This window comes from Asterias rubens, chromosome 2, assembly GCF_902459465.1.
Source record: "Asterias rubens chromosome 2, eAstRub1.3, whole genome shotgun sequence".
Classification (NCBI taxonomy): domain Eukaryota; kingdom Metazoa; phylum Echinodermata; class Asteroidea; order Forcipulatida; family Asteriidae; genus Asterias; species Asterias rubens.
The window spans coordinates 15,333,706-15,354,767 of NC_047063.1; the positions used below are offsets into that span (position 1 = coordinate 15,333,706).

The following is a 21,062-nucleotide window of genomic DNA, read 5'->3' on the forward strand; positions in this document are numbered from 1 at the left end:
TTCACGAATACAACTCTGACCTCCCGGACACCATTACGGACGCCCCCCCCCCCCCCCCCCCCCCCCGCAAGCCATCAAACATCATCAAGATTGTTCTCTCTTCATGCATAATAATTGCAGGGAAACGAGGACAATTTTGCTTTATGCTTATTATTTTTTACATGTATTTATTTAGTCCGATTCAAGTGGTGTTGCCCCCCCCCCCCGCCCTACTGAGTGCATGGATTCTCTCAGCACACACACCGGAATCGAACTTTTAAGTTAAAACCCTCCGGAAAACGAACAGCAACATTGCGTCTTACACCCAGACACTCCATATCGACTAATCAGTACATTTCTCAAAAATTGTATCTGCACCATACGAAATCCGTAACCTTTCTAAAAACCAAATGCCTGACAACGAATATGTGATGTAGACGCTGCAATGTTATGAAAATGTCATATTTCTGACAGAAAATGTACTATTATCGGCAAGCGTTTTCATCAGAAGCATGAACAGTGGGTAAGGCAACAACAGAGACAATATGTAGATGTCTGATAGTAAATAAAATTGGGTTATATTCCTGTAATATTCTTGGTAAATTAAAAAGTGAAAACGTTCAGTTCAGACTCATTGGAGTGGAGTTAATTTAATTTTATGAATCATAATCATCTCTGCAATGACTGGATAAAGTTGATTATCATTGATTCAATGTCAATAATCATAAAATGGCAACTGACGCTTGGCCCATAGGTTTGCCCTTTGATAATGCTAACCTCTATCTATTTCTCGATGCTGTAAGTGTAAGTAATGTATTGTAATGCCATGAATCTTCAATTAAAGCAAACATGTTTGCTATATTTGCAAGACTATCATTCTTCGTGGTAAAACTATGCAAGTAAAAAACCAATGATTGACCACCGACAAGGACAGACAGAGATATAGCGCATGCTGTCAACACGGCAGGCATGTAATGGGCGCAATCTTCGAAATTGTTCTTTTTATAAATCGCGCGGTGTGACCACGCCATAGCATTACTCTATGGAACGCGCAGTGTTCAGTTCTTCACTTGTGATGTGTTGTGTATTGTAATGATGTATTTTTTTTCTTTGTATATTGATTTTGTGATTTTTTTTTAACAACAAATTAATGATTCAATGCTACATTTTTTTTGTTTTTGGGGGGGGGGGTCTGTTTTTATTATTCGTTGCGATATTATTATTACTGTTTTATTGATTTTATTTGCTTTCTAAATGTTACTGTACTTCCGTATGTTCTTTACTAAACATGATTTGACATGGGACAGCAATTCTAACATCCAATCACAGTGATCGATGTTGGTCATTCGTACTCAGGTCACTTCGAACCCCAAATATCATACCCAGGTCACTTCGGACCCAAGTTGCTTCGTACAAAATTTACTTTGTACCCAAGTCATTTCGAACCCAAGTCACTTCATACTGCCGCCACGTGCAATGATTATCTGTGTGTCAATCATTCCCTGCCTGATTTGTACGTTCGTTATTTTCTTTCATGTGGACACCGACACCAATTATATTTTGACTGTAATTTTAAAAAAGATGATGAACATGTACAGGAAGATCAGAATAAACTTGAAATTTCCTCATCCTTTGTTAAAGCCATTGGACACTTTTGGAACAGAAAAAAAATTAAAAGTTCACAGATTTACAAATAACTTACAGGGTTTACAGAACGTAATGGTGAAAGACTTCTCTTGAAATATTATTCCATGAAATGCTTTACTTTTTGAGAAAACATTAAAACATATATCGAGAATTACGGATTTATTTTAAACACATGTCATGACACGGCGAAACGTGCGGAAACAGGGGTAGGTTTTCCTGTTATTTTCTCCCTACTCCGCTGACCGATTGAGCCTAAATTTTCACAGGTTTGTTATTTTATATAGAAGTTGTGATAATCGAAGTGTGGGCCTTGGATTATACTGTTTACTGAAAGTGTCCAATGTCTTTAAAGTGTCCAGTTGTTGTTATTTTTGCTGAATTGTTCAACACTTACTAAAGACATAGGACGTGTTACCCAATGATGGGTCTGATTTTGAAGTGACTTGGGTACGAAAGGACCAGTAATCACACTGTTATTGCTTTAGAAATAATAATAAAATACATACTAACAATAAATTAAAAATACTACCTCGTGACATAAATCTAACTGTTAGTGTTAATCTTTTTGTTAAATTACTGTTCTTTTCCACAGAGAAGGGTTAAAGTTTGCTGCCAAAAACAAGTCGGGCCAACAAGTCGGGAATCTGCTTTTTAAAGGTAATACTGTGCATTCCATAGTATTGATTAAAGACACTGGACACCTTTGGTAATTGTCAAAGACGAGTCTTCTCACTTGGTGTATCTCAACATATGCACAAAATAACAAACCTGTGAAAATTTGAGTTCAATTGGTCGTCAAAAATGCGAGAGAATAATGGAAACAAAGAACACACCTGAAGTTGTGTGCTTTCAGATGCTCAAAATTAAATTTAAACATTTTAGTGGAAAATTACTTCCTTCTCGAAAAACTATGTTACTTCAGAGGGAGCCGTTTCTCACAATGTTTTATACTATCAAAAGCTCTCCATTGCTTGTTACCAAGTAAGTTTTTATGCTAATGCGAGAGAATAATGGAAACAAAGAACACACCTGAAGTTGTGTGCTTTCAGATGCTCAAAATTAAATTTAAACATTTTAGTGGAAAATTACTTCCTTCTCGAAAAACTATGTTACTTCAGAGGGAGCCGTTTCTCACAATGTTTTATACTATCAAAAGCTCTCCATTGCTTGTTACCAAGTAAGTTTTTATGCTAACAATTATTTTGAGTAATTACTAATAGTGTCCAATGTCTTTAAGTAGTGTCCAGTAGCCACAAACATGGTTACAACTTTTCGTTTGTCCATTTTATGTATAAACAATATGTGACCTGCTACGTGAAATTGAGTCAGATGTTGACAATATTTCAAGGATTGAGTTATATGCATGGCTGGAAAGAACACACTAACAGCTGTAGTTTGGTAAATGTCTTAGCTTTGGGGTGTATCGCGTTGCGGAGTTACATGTACTTCCGTTTGAAATTAGCCAATACATCATTTTTTCTGAAAAACGTACTACAAGTAAAGTGATGTTTTAAACTATCGTTTCGCGCAAAAGGATACAAATTAGACATAAGTACGTATGATCAAAAAATTGTTGTATTCATAGTTTTATTGCCTACAAGTAAGTGTTCTAAGGGCCTTTTTTGTCCACATTAAACTGTCCATTACTTGATAATGCATTGGGCGACATCTGACTCATTTTCACGTAGCGGGTCACATAACATGAACACCACTGATAGCAGCTATGTCAAGGTTATTATATCAATTAACAATCACTGTTGCAATGATGAATACAAGATCTGCAAAGAGTTACTCAATATTTATGTGTCATTTATTTTGTGTCTTTGCTGATTACAGTTGTACTTAATTATTTGTTTATTTTTTAATCTTTTGCAGATCCAAAGCCAAACAAAAACAAAAAGGTGGGTTGGTTTTGTGAAGTTGTTTGCTTGTTTGCCTTTAAAAGAAATATTTATATGAAATATTGCAATAAAGAGATGAGTGCATTTTTCACAAAGCTCATTAATGCATGTTAACTGTGTTTAAAAAAGAAAATGCATCCCATTCATTAACTGCCATTTCTATCCTGAACTGTATGTACAGATTATTTTGTGGACAGCTACTCAATCCCATCCACATAGAGTTTGCTCAGGAGTGTATTCTCTTCAAGCTTACAGAACCAAATGATAAAATTCTTTATTTCAAATTCATTAAACAATTAATTGAATTTGTCGCCTACATGTAGCTGGGTATTCTCCCGACATTGAAAAGTTGAAACTGACCTTGTGACAATGTTGTATTTTTCACAAATCATTTTTGAAATATTTTGTTTAAGCAGTTCGGGTACAAGAAAAGAGCACAGTCCTTTCCGGTTCGGAAAGTCGGTGCTGCCCAGGACTCGGAGGCGGAGAATAAACCAGCAACCCAGAAGAAGGTCGTCCCAGACAGATCGGGCTCCCAGAAGAACCGTTCAACCAACCCCCGAGATGCAGAGCCCAAGCCAGGAAGGAAAACCAACAACCCGGGCGCAGAGCAAGAAACCAGGAAACAGGGAAAAGACTTTGTGAGGAAGAACGTTCAGAGGGTGACCGGGAAGGCAAAAGATGAAGGAGCCATTGATAGAAACACTGTTACTTTGACTCAAGACCAACTGAATGCAATCCTGAAATCTATCGGACAAGTCGCTGGCAGTGATAATGTTGCCAGTATTGCAATAGGTGAGTGACTGTTTTTTTTGTTTCCCTCCTCAGGTTCGGTGGTTATATTTGCATCGTCGATATTTTGCATAAGATTAAACATTTTTTTATCTGTAACAAAGTTAGTAAGAAATGTTTGGCTGTGACACCATAAATGATAAATGGTATTTGAAGCTTCGCATGATGTGGTGAATAAGAGTAACTATAAATATATATAAAAATGGTAAACTTGCGGGTACAACCATGGGTAAACTCTCTTTTGAAGGAGTTGTGGCTCTGAAAAGAGCGCAGAGCCACCACTCCTTCAAAAGAGATACATGGTACATAATTGTCATTGTTACTTTATGTGCCAAATTAGAACAAAATAATCGATTTTGATTATCAGAAAATGGAGATGTCAAAGTGAACACTGCAGAGAAAGACACACCTCAGGAAAAGGGGGATGAGTCAAAGCAGAAAGAAGAGGACTCTACTGCGACGAATGAAAACAGAGTCACTAGTGCTGCAGCCTCTGAGAACATCCTGTCGTTGTTGTCGAAGACCAACAAGAAGAATGAGAAATTCCCCAACTCTGCCCCCAGCAGTAAACCTCCAACGCCGAGCAAGACACCAGCCAGCATCACTAACACCACAACATTGCCCAAAGAGGATGCCAAGGAGAAAGCTCCGAGGAAGGAGGAGGCAACTACAGGAGAGAATAAGAAAGATAGTCACCAGACAGACTTTAAGGAGTTGGAGTTTGCTAACCTTAGCTTGGCTGAAAAGAAAAGGAGGATATGGAAGCAAGAACTGGGTAAGCAAATCAATACAGTACCCGTTGCTAAAACATAGGAATCGTACTACCTCTAGCTACCGGGCAATCTTGGGGGTCTAGTTAAGTATGACACCTCTCTAGAATTGCAAAGGTCGTGGCTTTGATTCCCACCTGAGTAATATCCCTTGACTTTATTTTCACAGAACTCAGGGAAGTACTGAGTATACAGTGCTAACACAAGGGTAAAAACCAAAATTAATATTCCTCAAAGGTTGTTTTCACATTTTTATGCAAGATTTACCCATCCCATGTTTGAATTACCTATCGTCACCGTTTTTGTGAAGAGCAACAAATGTCAAAAGGTGTGACTGAGAATGACATTTGTTCAGATGTGCATACCAAAGTAATTAGTCACATGTGTGTGTCTCTTTGTGAAATCTCAAAAGTTAAATGGCCTACTTGCTCATCTGATCATAGAGCAAGGAAATGATCTGATTAACGTGTTTGGATACAGGAAAGGAAGGCATGTCACATGATCACATGCACACTGATGTATTCGATGTGGCTCGTCGTGATACCTGTAAAATGATTTGACCTACATCTACACTCTTCTATTGTAATGAATAGGGTAGATGGGCTTAGCTTTCGATCCAAACCGGACACTCTTCTATTGTAATGTATTACATGCATCTTTGTAATTATATGCCTCTTGCTGTATGAGTATATAATATTTTGTCCTGACAGATCTTTACAAGCCAGCCTAAGACGTATGCTTCTTATTATTTGCCTTCAGCATCTTTTGTCTTTTTCCATGGTAGTATAAGGACTTTGGTTTTTCCTGTAAGATTCCCACATTGGTAACTGTTGTTACATTGTATCTCTCCTCCGTAGATGAGCAAGTGGCACTGAAGAGACAACAGGTGGAGCAGGAGAAATATGTCAGGGATGTAGCAAGTCGGATGGGTGGACCACAGTATGGAGCTGCAACACGCAGTCAGTATGAAGAAAAAGCTGCACCATCAAGACAAGCTGTTCAGGTAATAATAAAAGTAGTGTATATATTCTTAATGCACTATGTCTGTCAGAAATGCTCTTCAAGGCAATGGATTTTTAACAGGGAAACATTGGACATTGTCATTTCAGTCTTTGACACCATTGTTTGAGAAAAAACATTGCAGCCATGTGCAGTTCAAGACACTTGCAGCTGCCATGGTCTCTGAAGGGTCAACAGTTGTGCCCAATGGAATGGTTTCAAATGGTTGGGTCAACCCGTCACAAAATCTTTTACTGAAAGTAGGAGGGTTTTTCATAAAGTTTTGCATTTGCTTTACAGAATGACGAGCTGAGAAAATCTACTGAGAATTTCTCACCAGACTCGTCACCCCGTGGTGTCGCTCCATCAAGTCTTGGTGTGATTGCAACCCAGAGAGCTGTACCTGCTGCCATGAGAGCATCCTTCCTTATCGGGGGTCAGGTAAGATCTTACCCTTTAACTTGATCACAACTTACATGGATAGACCATGCAGGTCCTGCATTTTGAACGAACGTTGGGTTACCACATTGCCGTAATCCCCTTACTCTCCAAAATCCTCTTCACAAAGTTGGAGGATTGAAAACTATATTATGTCCAAAAGAACATTAGCTTATCACTGGGCCAGGCATACCCATCTTATCTAAGAAGTCGTTCACACGCTGTACTAAAATTGGTCTAACTCAACTTAGACCGGTTCGGGTTCAACTTTTGTGCGTGTGAACGCAAATAAAGTTAGACCGGATCGGGTCTAAACTCCAAAACTTAAACCGTCCAGCGAGGCAGTCTAAGTCTAAACCAGTTCGGGTTTATCTTTTAACACTGCGTGTGAACGAAAGACCCATTGTGTGGTTCAATGCACACACCCGGGACCCGGAGTGCTTGTATACAGTTTCTGTTGTCTCTTATGCCGAAAAGCACTGAATATTTATATTACGTTCTTGCCACTTACCGAGTTAGCGAAACTCTCTTGATCGGTGTATGTAGTTTAACAACGGCCCACGCCCATGATTTATTAAATTCTGAAACAATTTTCCAAGCGTTTTTTGTTGAGTGTCCTACAATAAATTGAAACTGTTTTCTACTACGAGCGGAGCGAAGGAGCATATTTTTTAATGCTTCTCACATACACAGCGCTGCCATCCCATAGTGATCAATCTCTGATATCCCATAGTTATCCATGACCGATCCCGTGGATGTGCCTTTCTATTGCCGTCACCGTTACTAGCGTGCTGTACTTTCAAATTAGGAGAAGGAACTGCCGTGGGTGCGAGGCTGTGTGTAGGGGAAATTCCCTTCGCCAGCAATCACCAAGTTGTTGGGAAGTTGGGAAAGTACGGAAAAGTACATGTTAGAGCAATGGGGTCGCGTCTACTTTGACCTCTTAAAACCGAAGATAAACCGGATCGGGTTTAACTCTGTGCTGTCTGAACGCAAGTTTTTTTAAATTTTTTTTTACGACCACCCCCCATTGCTCGTAAAAGTTAAACCGGTTCGGGTCTAAGTTAGTACGCTGTCTGAACATACCCAGAGTCCAAACATGTTGGTGTGTAGTGACATAAGCAGGGAGGATAGTGGAGGATTGATAGTGGCTGGAATAAATAATCAATCAATAAATTGTTCCAAGGTTCACCTTCAATAAATTGTTCCAAGGGAGTCATAGTTACCACAGCACTCCAAACAGTGAATATTTGTATTATTAGTATATAGGTAAACAAAATACTAAATCATATTAATCTTTATTCTTGATAAATATAATTGTTTGTCGTACTCAATGCTAATTAGTAAAATTTAAACTCTCCTTAAGTCACCAGGCAAGTTTAGTGGTCCCCATGTTAAAGTGAAAGGTAGTAGATTTGAATCCCATCTGAGGTGGAATTTGTCCCATGTCACCCAAACAGTTTTTTTCAGCGCTTATAATACATTGTTGTAAGACAAAACTAAATAATCTTACTTTTCATTAAAGACATTGGACACTATTGGTAATTGTCAATGACCACTCTTCTCACTCGGTGTAGCGTAACATATGTATAAAATAAAAAACTTGTGAAAATTTGAGCACAATCGGTCGTCGAGGTTGCGAGATAATAATGAAAGAAAAAACACCCTGGTCACATGAAGTTGTGTGCTTTCAGATGCTTGATTTTGAGACCTCAAATTCTAAATCTGAGGTCTCAAAATCAAATTCATGGAAATTACTTCTTTCTCGATAACTACGTTACTTCTGAGGGAGCCATTTCTCACAATGTTTTATACTATCAACCTCTCCCCATTACTTGTTACCAAGTAAAGTTTTCTGCTAATAATTATTTTGAGTAATTACCAATAGTGTCCACTGCCTTTAACTGCAATTGTACATCAATGAAAAAGACACAAACAAATGTTTACATGGACAGAAACCGTCACAGATGACACTGGTATCTTTGTTTATTGTATATTTGATACAGGGGTCAGCTGGTTCACGAGTAAGTGACTATAATGCTCAATTGAAGAAAAGACAACAGCAGGAATGGCTCCAAGAATTAGGTATAAACAAGCATCTTTAAACAAATTATTTTTAGTCCCACTCGTCCCTTCATTTGTTTCTACACATGTTCTTTTGACCTTAACTGTTCAGAATAGTAAAAACTTGTTTTATTAAGAGAAATTTTATATGAGAAATATTGTTATTTTTAGAGCTAAGTGTACCATTGTAAACTTGTGTATGGCCGGCCTGATGTCGTGTTGACCTTTCACCTTTCATTGGACATTATCTGGATTCTGCTTTTGTGAATGTGGTGAATGCTCGTTCTTTTTAAATAGAGGACCTAGGCCTCCTTTCCATGTCTCTACAGTCTTATAGTAGAATTTTTTTATTGTGCAGAACAACAGCGCATCGAGGCAGAACAACGCAAGCGAAATGATAAACAACGTCAGCGAGAATCAGACTCAGATCTGACCCATCAGTGGGCTGAGCCTGTGAACCCACCGAGGACGCAGCAAACCACCCAGGCCCACCAGGGAAGAGTGAGGGATGACACTGCCCTGATTGGGAGAGGGTCTGAGCGAGAAGCAGTGTCTGAGAGGCAGGAGGTGGTGGAACAACCCCGAAGTGCACCCCCACAGGGAGGGGATGCCCTGGGGGAAAGCGGGTCACTTACAAACCGCTCAGAGGAAAGGTGAGAAGATTCACTCTTTCATGGGCCGAACCGATTGCTAGACAGCAGGGCCACACAGTTTTCAGAAATGGAAACGGGACTTTTGAGGGTACTATTGCGACCTGATTTTTTTTATGGGGGGGGGGGGTCGCCATTGGTTAACTTGAGTGAAGTATCATGGGTTAGTTGGCAAGGTGTTATGTAAGAGTGAGGATTCATACAAGATTTTTTTGTGCTGAGTAAGTTTTGTGGAATTGTGCCAAGGTGTCAACACATTCACATAAATTGTTTGCCTTACGCTATCACGGAGGTGGTTCCATTAAAACACTTTAACTATAGTTTAAATTGTAGAACATGTTTCCTTCTTTCCGTTGGTTAAAAAAAATTCAAGTATTTTGAAACTAGCATGACACATTTTTATTTTATTTTTAGGAGTCACATCAGAGCTAACAATATGCTCGTTGATCCTGCTGAAATGGAGAGACGGGAAATAAAGAAACAGAAGCACATGGAACACATGGTAAGTGGCAGAAAACCTCATCGTTGGGTTTTAGAAAATGTAGATACACTCACATCCTCTCATTTTTTACTAAACATAATATAAAACAAACCTGTGAAGATTTCCCCCCTAATTAGGCGGTCATGTTTTAGTGAAGACATCAACAATTATTGGATGTTTTGGTGGGGGTTTTGTGCACTTTCTGGATTCAATTGCTGCAATTAAATAAGTAGTGTTGATGGTTGGGGTGTGCCATCGCTATATTCTTGACTCTGACTATTTCAGAGAAGAATATTATTCTGGAGGATTGGCACTGGTCTGAACTTTATATAATCAGTGACCTTCCAGATTGAAATTAATCATTTGTTTCCCTGACGATTGCAGTCCTATAGCTTACCTTTAAATTTTCATATTCTTTCATAAATTGTTTAGTTTGTAGTCAAAGCCAGAGTTGGGTTAAATTTCTATGAATGTATCACTGTCAGTGTATCTGAATTATTCAGCTAGTAGTGGGGATTCATCTAAATTCACATTATTTTGATTTATCACCCTTCAGCTTGCAGTTAAAGCCAAATAGGGGATACGTTTATCTGAATTCCCATTAAAGGAACACGTTGCCTTGGATCGGTCGAGTTGGTCTTTGAAAAGCATTTGTAACCGTTTGTTATAAATCGCATATGATTAGAAAGATATTTTAAAAGTAGAATATAATGATCCACACAAGTATCACTCGGAATTGCGTGGTTTTCCTTTTACCTTTTACCTATTTATGGGAGTCAAATTTTTGACTCCCATGAATGGCCGACCGTGTTAGTTCGCAAAGTAAAAGGAAAACCATGCAATTTCGAGGCAAATGTGTGTGGATCATTGTATTCTACTTTCAAAACATCTTTCTAACCATATGCATTTTATAACAAACGGTTATAAACGCTTTTTAAAGACCAACTCGACCGATCCAAGGCAACGTGTTCCTTTAAGCTTGGGCGATATCTCGATATTATCTGATGTCTTCCCTAATGGACCCTTCCCATGAAATATGCTAATTACATTCACGCATGCGTACAGACCCTGTTGGTTGGCAAACACCATAGAGTTGTGCACTAAGCAGACGCGCAATCGCGTGTGCGTCACGCACCCATTAGCCGTGTACAAAACAGTGCAATTTTCCCTTATTTTGCCAACCAAAACGTTAGTGCGCACGCTCTATGTGCAATTTACATATTTCATGGGAAGGGTCTATTGAGACGATGTCTTCCCTAATTAAGACGTTTTGCAACATCAAAGGGCTGTTTCAAAAAATATATAGTACAACAACCAACAGCAAGATTCCCCAATTGATCCCAAAATGACAGGGTTTCTTTGAAAAGACAACCATCAAAAACTAATAGCGCCCAGGCGGTCTCACAAAGACGCTACAAAAGTAACACATTGTATGATTTTCCTCCCCTGTGTGGAGCCTTTTGTGCCGCAAAATGCCGACCATATTGGGATCATATTACACAAGCCACAACCCATAGTACTGAATGAAGTCACCTCATGTGCATTATGGATTCTTATTGGTGAATGAAATGGGCGGGATCTAGCTAAATATGCACACATGTAAGAACAGTCATGCTCAGTAGACACTTAAAAACACATTATTTTTGTGTTACTGAAAGGCCCAGGTTTTTACACCATGGGTAGACAGTACATCCGACAGATTTATATCTTGATTTATTATTTTTGTTGAAGATGCCAGTTATTTTAGACTTTAAATTTAAATTGCGATATAATCGAATATAGCGACATTTTTTGGACGATACATCATGGGATAATAATATTAGCAATATCGCCCAAGCTTAAATCCCATTTTGTTTATCATTGTTCAGCTTGCAGTAAAAGCCCAAGTGGAGGAGAAGCAGAGATTAAAGAGAGAGGCAGATGAGAGGAGACGCCGTGAGGAGTCTGAGCAAGAAATGAGGATTGTCCAGCAGAGGGAAAACCTCCAACATCAATTTGACTTGGACAAAAACAAGAAGAGGAAGAAAGAGGTGACAGCTAAAATCCTTGCCATATCTCGTTGGTCCTCGTCCCCAGCACCTGTTCAATGTTTGCTCTCAGTGCGCAGTTTGCGCTCCTTACAGCATAGATGGATTACAATACGTGTCATCGACCGCATCTTTGATATATTAAAAAGGGTAAAGTGCAGCGCAGCACGTACACGCGTGCACTTTTTCCCTTGTTAATACATCAAAGATGGCAGTCGATGGCGCATATTGCAATCCATCTATTGAATAGGGAATGGGGAAGGGTTTGTTTATTGTCATGTGGCCCAAGCATTTTGGCTGGGATTGTAGATATAGTTTCAAATGTCTTGGATCTGTCCTTGTCAAAGATAATCTGAGAGTTATGTTTGAAACATTACAAAATTCATTCATTGTTCATTGTTATGTTTGGAAGAAAATTGTTCTCCACCTATTGACCCCTTGCACCAGCGTCACACACGACAATTGTCTGCCCTGCTTGCCATTTTGTGGGTAAATTTGCATGTAAAATTGAGCATGTAAATTATGCGTCGTCTATAACATGTGCACTAGACTGTATGACACATGCACATGGGCTCATTGACTCGCGAAAAGGCGCAACTAAGACTACTGTGCGATGATGACATCAGGTGAATTTGGTCTATAGGCAAAATTACATCTAACTGCTGTTTTGTTTTTTTAAAGAATTTTAGTAGCATGTTTCACTTGATATTTTGCCTCTTTTAAACAAACTAGCGGAAGTTGTGGTGTTACATGGGTGATCGTTCAAATGTTTCTCAATATTATAACTTTTTAACTCTTTCAGTGCCAAGGTCATTCATGTACAATCTATTTTATGTATTCAAAAAGTGTACCTCAAAAAGCTGTTATGTATTTTAAACAAAAATGCACACTAAAAAGCTGGGCATTTTAGGTACAAAATGCAAAACATATAGCAGGCACTGTAAGAGTTATTTAGCCTTGATTGAAACTATTTGTTGACTTTCTCGGAACGCTGTTGTTGTTTACAGGAAGAAGAAGCAGCCAGACAGAAAGCCTTAGCAGATAGCATGCAGACAGCTTACCAAGAAGCTCAGCAGGAGAAGCACCAGAAGAGAATGGATAAACTGGGCAGGATGGGACACGATACCTCGAACCTCAGACGAAGCTGGGATAGTAAGTCATTCTCTTAAATTAATTAATAATAACTGTGGCTTTTTATATAACACTCATGTGCATCACTCAGTTACGCTCAAGGCGCTTTAAACGCAGTGGACACTATTGGTAATTACTCAAAATAATGATTAGCATAAAACCTATCTTAGGGACGAGTAATGGGGAGAGGTTGATCGTATAAAACATTGTGAGAGACGGCTCCCTCTGAAGTGCCATAGTTTTCGAGAAAGAAGTAATTTTCCATGAGTTTGATTTCGAGACCTCAGATTTAGAACTTACGGTCTCGAAATCAACCATCTAAACGCACACAACTTCGGTTGACAAGGGTGTTTTTTTCTTTCATAATTATTTCGCAAGTTCGATGACCGATTGAGCTCAAATTTACACAGGTTTGTTATTTTATGCATATGTTGAGATACACCAACTGTGAAGGCTAGTGTTTGACAATTACCAATAGTGTCCACTGCCTTTAACAATAGTAAACAAATAATAATCATGCTTATAAAGCCAAACTGGTGTCTCGAAAACACTCATTATTTTTGTGGCAGGTATGCTGAGCTATGTTTAAATTATGAGACCCATTTATATAGCGTCTTGTTGGAGTAATGCGGCACAATCACGATATAGTGTCAACTCTGCACCCGATAATCTTTGGGGTATATTTTCAAGTTTGTTGACTTTTTTAGCCGACACATTTTGTACTCAGTTGATGTTTTACACTGTTTAAACTTACATTTCTGAATAATAATAATCACTTTGTGACTGTGCATTCCCAAATGGTGGTGTCCGGCTTGTAATGGTCTATAATCTAACCCACACTAGAACTCTACCTTAAAGGCAGAAGACACTATTGGTAATTACTCAAAATAATTATTAGCATAAAACCTTACTTGGTAACGAGTAGTGGGGAGCTGTTGATTGTATAATACACTGTGAGAAACGGCTCCCTCTGAAGTACAAGGTTTTCGAGAAAGAAATAATTTTCCACGAATTTGATTTCGAGACCTCAGATTAAGAATTTGAGGTTACGAAATCAAGCATCTGAAAGCACACAACTTTGTGTGACAAGGGTGTTTTTTTCTTTCATTATTATCTCGCAACTTCAATGACCGATTGAGCCCACTTATTTCTTTCATTATTATCTCGCAACTTCAATGACCGATTGAGCCCACATTTTCACAGGTTTGTTATTTCATGTATATGTTGAGATAAACCAAGTGAGAAGACTGGTCTTTGACAATTACCAATAGTGTCCAGTGTCTTTAACTTAATTAACATCCTAAGAGCCTCAAGTGCACCACACACACATACTCTTATGTTTGTTGATGCTCTGCAATGAAGACTACTCTTATTTTTACATTGGTTTTATACACTTCATGATTTGTATCTTTGTACGTGTATTTGGTATTTCTCTAATGTTGCTGGTGGTGTCCATGATAACTTTATTGCTACCCTTTATTATTGCTTCTTTGTTGGCTTACTCTGAGATAAATAATATTTTATAATTTCCCACTTTGAGATTGTATGGCAAATTATTTCAATGTTTATTCTCTGTTGTTGCTAATGTACTTATTTTATGTTGTTTATGTATTTAATGTGCTGCACCTCAGAATAGGTTTTGTTTAAATACTAGATATTTTGTGCATAAATGGTTTTATTATTATTTGTCTTATTTTCTTTTTTTTTTACACAATTTTGTTACCTCTTTGTTGACCTAGTCTGAGATAAATTATCTTTTATTACTTTTTACACTTTGAGATTGTGTGGGCAAATTATTTCATAATTACTATTTGTTTTTAAATCTTTGAATCAATCAACACAAACCTTGTATAGCCAAACCTCAGATTTGCTTTCACATTGTTTTAATACTCAGACCAGAATGGCAGTCTGGAGGGTCATCCTCAACAGCATACTATCCCCCAGACTGCCTACCAGACTACCTACCAGGCCTCCCCAAGGATGCAGCAGCCCACAGAACCCCAACCTGTCAGGCACTCTCCTCCAGCTCCAGCTGCCCATCATGTGAATGATCAGGTGACACATCATGTGACGCATCAGGTGGGGCACCAGGTAGCGCACCAGGTGGCGCATCAGGTGACAGAGGCGCCAGTAATGGTAGATGCGTTTACATCGCCTGTGTATGACCAGGCTGTTCAAACAGGTATGATAGACCCAACTGCATTGGAAGCTATTCCCCTTGAGACTACAAAGCATGGTCCCAGTTCATATATTAATAAAAGTAATTGTGCGTACAAGTATTTTAAGTGAGATTTAGTCTGATGAAAATGACAATTGTATTTACCTAATATGGTTTTACATTTTATGTTTAAAGTTGTCTTATGCTGCATTTTGTTCATAAATGCAAAGGTTTGCATCATTGTTTTGTTGTATTTAATTGAACATGTAACTTGTGAAATCGTATTTTTTAGAGATTCACAAAGTCTGGACTTCATGCGGGCATGACATGTTCACAGCTCTATTGAGGAACAAAATCTACATATCTACATGGAAGGGGGGAGTGGCTCTTATCAAAACCTTTTTTTTCTTGATTTCTTATATAAAATAATACAAAATGTGAAATTTCTCATTCTATGTGACAAGTTTTAAACTTGCCTGCCAGGGATACCCTTGAATGTATGTGGTAATTTTTTGTGAAAATGATGACATGGTCTATTCTTCCTTGTGATAAACAATCAAGTTATTTATTTGTTTCTTTCTTCAGAATTTCATTTCCCACCAAATGGAGATATCTCACTTCAGACTGTTCAAATGGGCCGAGAACGAAGTGCTGGTATTGAATACAAGCCAGGAAGGCAACAGGCTAAAGGGGAACCAGGAAAAGGCAAGAAATCAGATCGAACTCAAATGGAGAAAACCAAGGAGAGGAGAACCAGAACTGTGAGAGAAGAACCTCAACAGGTCAAGCAGGTCAAGAATAAACGGCAAACTCAACGGACTTCACGGGCCTCGTCCCCAGGTTCTGAGCAGGATTACACCCGAAATAAACCAGTGGGGGTAGCCGAGAGGCCTGTATGGGGCGCCAGCTCCAAGAATAAAAAATTACAGCGGAATTCAGACAAAGACTTGACTGTCAGCAAGAAAAAGAGGGACGAGCGACGGAAACAGCGGGCAGCAGATCTTCTTGCCGAGCAGGAACGGAACGCACCGGTCAGACTTACCAAGACAAAGAGGCCAAAATCACCCGTGGAAGACACTAGAAGGGAAAAACCAATACGCGGGACTAAGCCAGCCAGATCCAGAGTGGTCAGTAGTGCTACAACCAACGAGGGTCGGAACCACGAGGGTCGGACGGACTCGATGAGAGACAGGGCGGACTCACAGCCACGGACAGACAGGAGAAGCTATCTCCCTGACACACCACCCCTGAAAAATGGTGACTTTGTTCCATTCCTGCGTACTGATGAACCTGTGATGAGTGAGGATAGCGTTCCTGTAACCCCAGAATCAAGGCAGATGCAGAGACAGAGGAAGATCATCAAGACGATTGTTGCCGATGATGCTCCAAGACATCATCAGGGGAGGGAGGAAATCAGGAAGATATCTGTACAGACTGAGAAAGTAAGTTAAATTCACTGCTTTCAGTGTATCTTTTTTTGTGGAATTTTTTTACTTGCACTTCTTTATTTTCTTGTTGTTTTGAATTCTTTGTGTGCCTACTTTTAATTTGATGCTAACTTTTTTTGTAAAGCACTTTGAAGCTCTTCTTAAAGCACTAAATAAGTATCTTTTATTATCGTTAATATTTTTTAATATGACATCCCATCGGAATTTCTGCACTGGCTGTGTAGGCGAAGAATGCCTATTGATGTGAAGTCCGCTCGCTCACAAGTAAAAAATACCTTGCCAGCGTATGAAACACACTGACGCAGAGCGGTAAAATTAGTCCCCTATCATGGCAACAAGAACTTGTCCTTCCTGTAACTCCTTTTTTGTATGGCTGTATATAACAAGCTTTTGGAATGCACAGACATCGTCACAATTGCTCAGTATAGGGTTTTGATTTCCATAAGATGTTCGTGAACAATTTGTGTTGTCACTTGGCCTCCATTGTTCACAGCAGCTGATTCTCATTTCTGGTAATTTTTAACCAGGAGCACATATCCAAGGACAGAGATTTCACCTGATTTTTCTGATTTCCCCAGGCGTCCTTAAAGTCACCCATACATTTCAGCAATAATCTGTTATGCATGAAATATTCACTACTAACCATCTTGGATAATGATTCTCTTTGATTCACAGGATCCACTCTTGAATCCCGAGAGATTGAAAGACTCTGAACAGAGACAGGAGAGAATTTTACAACAGCTGTCACACCTCAGACAGGGTTTAATGATGAAACAACGTGAGATGGAACTGGGTCTTAGCAGCCCTGTCACAATGTGAGATAGACACCCTCAATTCCCCTCACCCCTACACACACACTGAATAGAGACAGGAGAGAATCTTACAACAGCTATCCCACCTCAGACAAGGTTTAATGATGAAACAACGTTAGATGGAACTGGGTCTTAGCAGCCCTGTAACGATGTGAGATAGACACCCTCAATTCCCCACACCCCTACACACAAACTGAATACAAGCAGGAGAGAATCTTACAACAGCTATCCCACCTCAGACAGGGTTTAATGATGAAACAACGTTAGATGGAACTGAGTCTAAGCAGCCCTGTAACGATGTGAGATAGACACCCTCAATTCCCCTCACCCCCTACACACACACGAAATAGAAGCAGGAGAGAATCTTACAACAGCTATCCCACCTCAGACAGGGTTTAATGATGAAACAACGAGAGATGGAACTGGGTCTAAGCAGCCCTGTCACAATGTGAGATAGACACCCTCAATTCCCCTCACCCCTACACACACACTGAATACAAGCAGGAGAGAATCTTACAACAGCTATCCCACCTCAGACAGGGTTTAATGATGAAACAACGTTAGATGGAACTGGGTCTTAGCAGCCCTGTAATGATGTGAGATAGACACCCTCAATTCCCCTCACCCCCTACACACACACGAAATAGAAGCAGGAGAGAATCTTACAACAGCTATCCCACCTCAGACAGGGTTTAATGATGAAACAACGTTAGATGGAACTGGGTCTTAGCAGCCCTGTAATGATGTGAGATAGACACCCTCAATTCCTCCCAGCCCTCTGATAATCTGAGGAGCGACATCCCACCTCCTACAGCTATTCCACCTCAGACATGTGCTCAAGTTCATAGAGCTGCTTAAGCACAACAAAGTTTAATGCTTACCAGAATAAGGTTACCAGCCAAAACACATGTAACATTACCATCTGTAACTGGTAATCTGCTCGTATTTGTTAAGCAGAATTGAAAAGAAAAAAAATTCTGCTTTAGTAGCTCTTTGAAATTGGGCCATGGTCTTATGATGAAGAAAACAAAAGATTTGTTTAAACCAGTGCCTGATTTTATACAGAGATGAGATTCAACTGTGATGGTTCTTTTTTTTTTTAATTATCTCCGTAGAATGTTGTAGTGTGACACCACATTTTGCATAACATTGAGATTGATTCATGGGCTCGCCGATTATAATTACAGATATTACGGCCTTTTTGACCTTTACCCCCCAAAAAAGTTTGAACAAAACTTGGATAATCAATTGTTCTTACTGTTTGGACATGGATGGTTTATTATCTACAGTTTCCACTGTGTAATACAGCTTGAATTATTATAGTACTGCCATGACTTCTAAAAATTATTTAAAAACTAGTATTCAACCTCAAGGCCTGGAATTTCAATGTGTAAGAGCCAGAATTTCTAAAAAGACATTTGGAAATTCCATTCAAGGGTATAGAGATCAGGCAGGTGTAAGGGATGTGACCCCCTCGCACCCAAAATAATGATTTTCTTAATCAATTTTTTTAGCCTCAGTCACCGAATGAATCACTCTAGAACATGGACATCCATGTTTAAGTAAAGCCATTTTTCCAATAACAGTTCCTGGTTTTCCTTTAAGCACACTGATTTGCAAGAATGTTCTCCATTTGACTTTCTGCATACAGTGGGGTTGCCTGGTGGGAGTGCAGGTTTTTTTCAGCCCAGACCATTTTAAGATTTGAAATGGTGTAGATAACATTGATAATAATAATAATGATAATTTGGGAGGCTTAGTCATCCTTACTTGTAGACTTGGTTCCAAGTCTTTGGTCGTGGCTTTTTAGTCGTCCTGATAGCCGCTACCAACAGCACTTTCTTGTGATCAACCTCCGACATTTAGCCTACGATAGATTGCGAGTTAGGGCGCGTGATAGCTCATAATGTGGGGGCGTTTTTCGTGGCTGAGATGCAGAAGAATAACTGCGATCTAAGACTTGAGTCAAGTCTACCTTACTTGCAGCTGAGAAGCTGATTTGCAAAAGACGTAACCTCAGTGTGTTTGAGCTGCAGGCATACAAGGGTGTCTCTTGGCAGCCAGGCACATCAACCCATCTATGAACACCAAGCACAGCCAGAGATTGAAAGTGCTTTATTTTTTCCGAAGGGAGGAAAACCGGATGGCCCAGGGAAAAAACCTAGGGAAATATGGCCTAATACTGGAATGAAACCAGGGCCACATTTGTGAGAGGCGGGCTCTTTACTCACTAGCCACTCATGGTAGTGTAAGGAAGTCAGGATACTGGCTTTTATACACACTCCTTCAATTGAGTTCAGTCAGCACATTTGCTTCTGTACATCCTCCTAAACAAGTTACCCTTCTTGCTTCGTCCCTTAGGCCATTTTTCTGGCCAACATTGGTAACGACTTTCTTGGTATAACTGAAATTGCAGGCCTTTTTCTATTTATACATAAGTGTACATAAACTGTATTATATGTTAAGGAATTGTTGTGACATGGATAAATTTTATGCAGTTTTTTTATAGAATCTGAAATAAGTGAATGTGTTTTGTGTTGTTCTATAGAGGGTGGTTCAATATAGGGAACAATTATCGTTTCACAAAAGTGTTAAAAACTCCCATGCTGAAAGAATGGTAGGTAGCTCAAGATCCCATGCTGAAAGAATGGTAGGTAGCTCAAGATATCAGTGGTTTTTGAGTTACAATAAACACCATTGCATGATTAAGTAATGTAGTACTTATCATACAATGGTGTTGGGCTAAATCTTAAACCGTTGTTTAGCGCCCAATGATAACAAAGTTGTGACTATTTGTTAGAAATTTGTTTTGGGGACTTGTGATTTACTTGTAATATGGGTTTTGTTAAAATGGCTTGCAGAACAATTTTATAGGTAATACTTAAATAACTTGAATGTTTTCAGAAAGGCTATCTGACATTCTTTTCAACAGAATTTACACATGCCAAGGAATGAGTGTATAAACAATTTGGTTTAATAAAGATTACATGTATGTTTAAATATGTATCATACTCTATTACAAACAAATTTGTAGCTGTGGAATGTGTACATATCATTCAATAAAAAAAATGATGAGTTCACATCTAATTTGGCATAAATTCTTTACAGTCAATTTAAAAAAATTGGATGGTCTGCTTAAATTCTGCCCTCAATCCTACAACCCTGCCATGTGGCATCTTTTTCGCCATCTTTAAAAAATATTTTCCTTTGTTTACTTTGGTTACATTGATACATAAGTAAGGGTTAACTCCTTCGTTTTTTTAAAGACAAAGTACAAGATTATTATTGAAACAAAACATTGGTATTTTCAATCTACAAAACCAGAGTGTTTGTAGAGTTCATACCAGTCCTACATGCCTTATCCTTCAAGTATATATTTCCATTTGAAGTGCTGTCAAAATTAACGAAACAGCATTTGAAAGCCATTATACACATTAATTCGATGGTCATTATTTGGCTGATAAGCACCTGCACAAAATATGTGACAAAACACTACCCCAGGCCCACACTTATGTCTTCTAAACTTTGCGTATGAATTTCATGAACTTTTCACAAATATATATTTTTTTTACAAGGATCGGAAGGTTTCTACTTTCTACTCCCTTTCTACTTTCTTTTCAGGGCTCGGTTTTATTACATAGCATTAAGATTGTCAGTATCACTTAAAGGAACACGTTGCCTTGGATCGGACGAGTTGGTCTACAAAAAAGCGTTTGAAACCGTTTGTTATGAAATGTATATGGTTGGAAAGATGTTTTAAAAGTA

At 38.9% G+C, this 21,062-nt stretch overlaps 1 protein-coding gene across 2 annotated transcripts; it reads left to right on the forward strand.

The window, feature by feature from the left end:
• The first annotated feature begins 399 nt into the window (after positions 1-399).
• Positions 400-20,377, forward strand: LOC117306823 (coiled-coil domain-containing protein 66-like). 2 transcript variants are annotated; one of them, XR_004520993.1, is made up of 16 exons: positions 400-502; positions 2,219-2,283; positions 3,502-3,527; positions 3,944-4,322; positions 4,687-5,094; positions 5,947-6,092; positions 6,389-6,529; positions 8,533-8,611; positions 8,949-9,243; positions 9,655-9,742; positions 11,590-11,751; positions 12,756-12,900; positions 14,774-15,061; positions 15,623-16,479; positions 17,161-19,918; positions 19,952-20,377. XR_004520993.1 is itself a non-coding variant. In XM_033791357.1 (15 exons), exons 1-15 carry the CDS (start codon positions 492-494, stop codon positions 17,302-17,304), a joined length of 3,234 nt encoding a protein of 1,077 aa, XP_033647248.1. In that variant the 5' UTR covers positions 400-491; the 3' UTR covers positions 17,305-20,377. The 2 variants fall into 2 exon arrangements, 1 of the variants encoding a protein (XP_033647248.1); XM_033791357.1 differs by having other exon boundaries at positions 17,161-20,377.
• Positions 20,378-21,062: the final 685 nt, after the last annotated feature.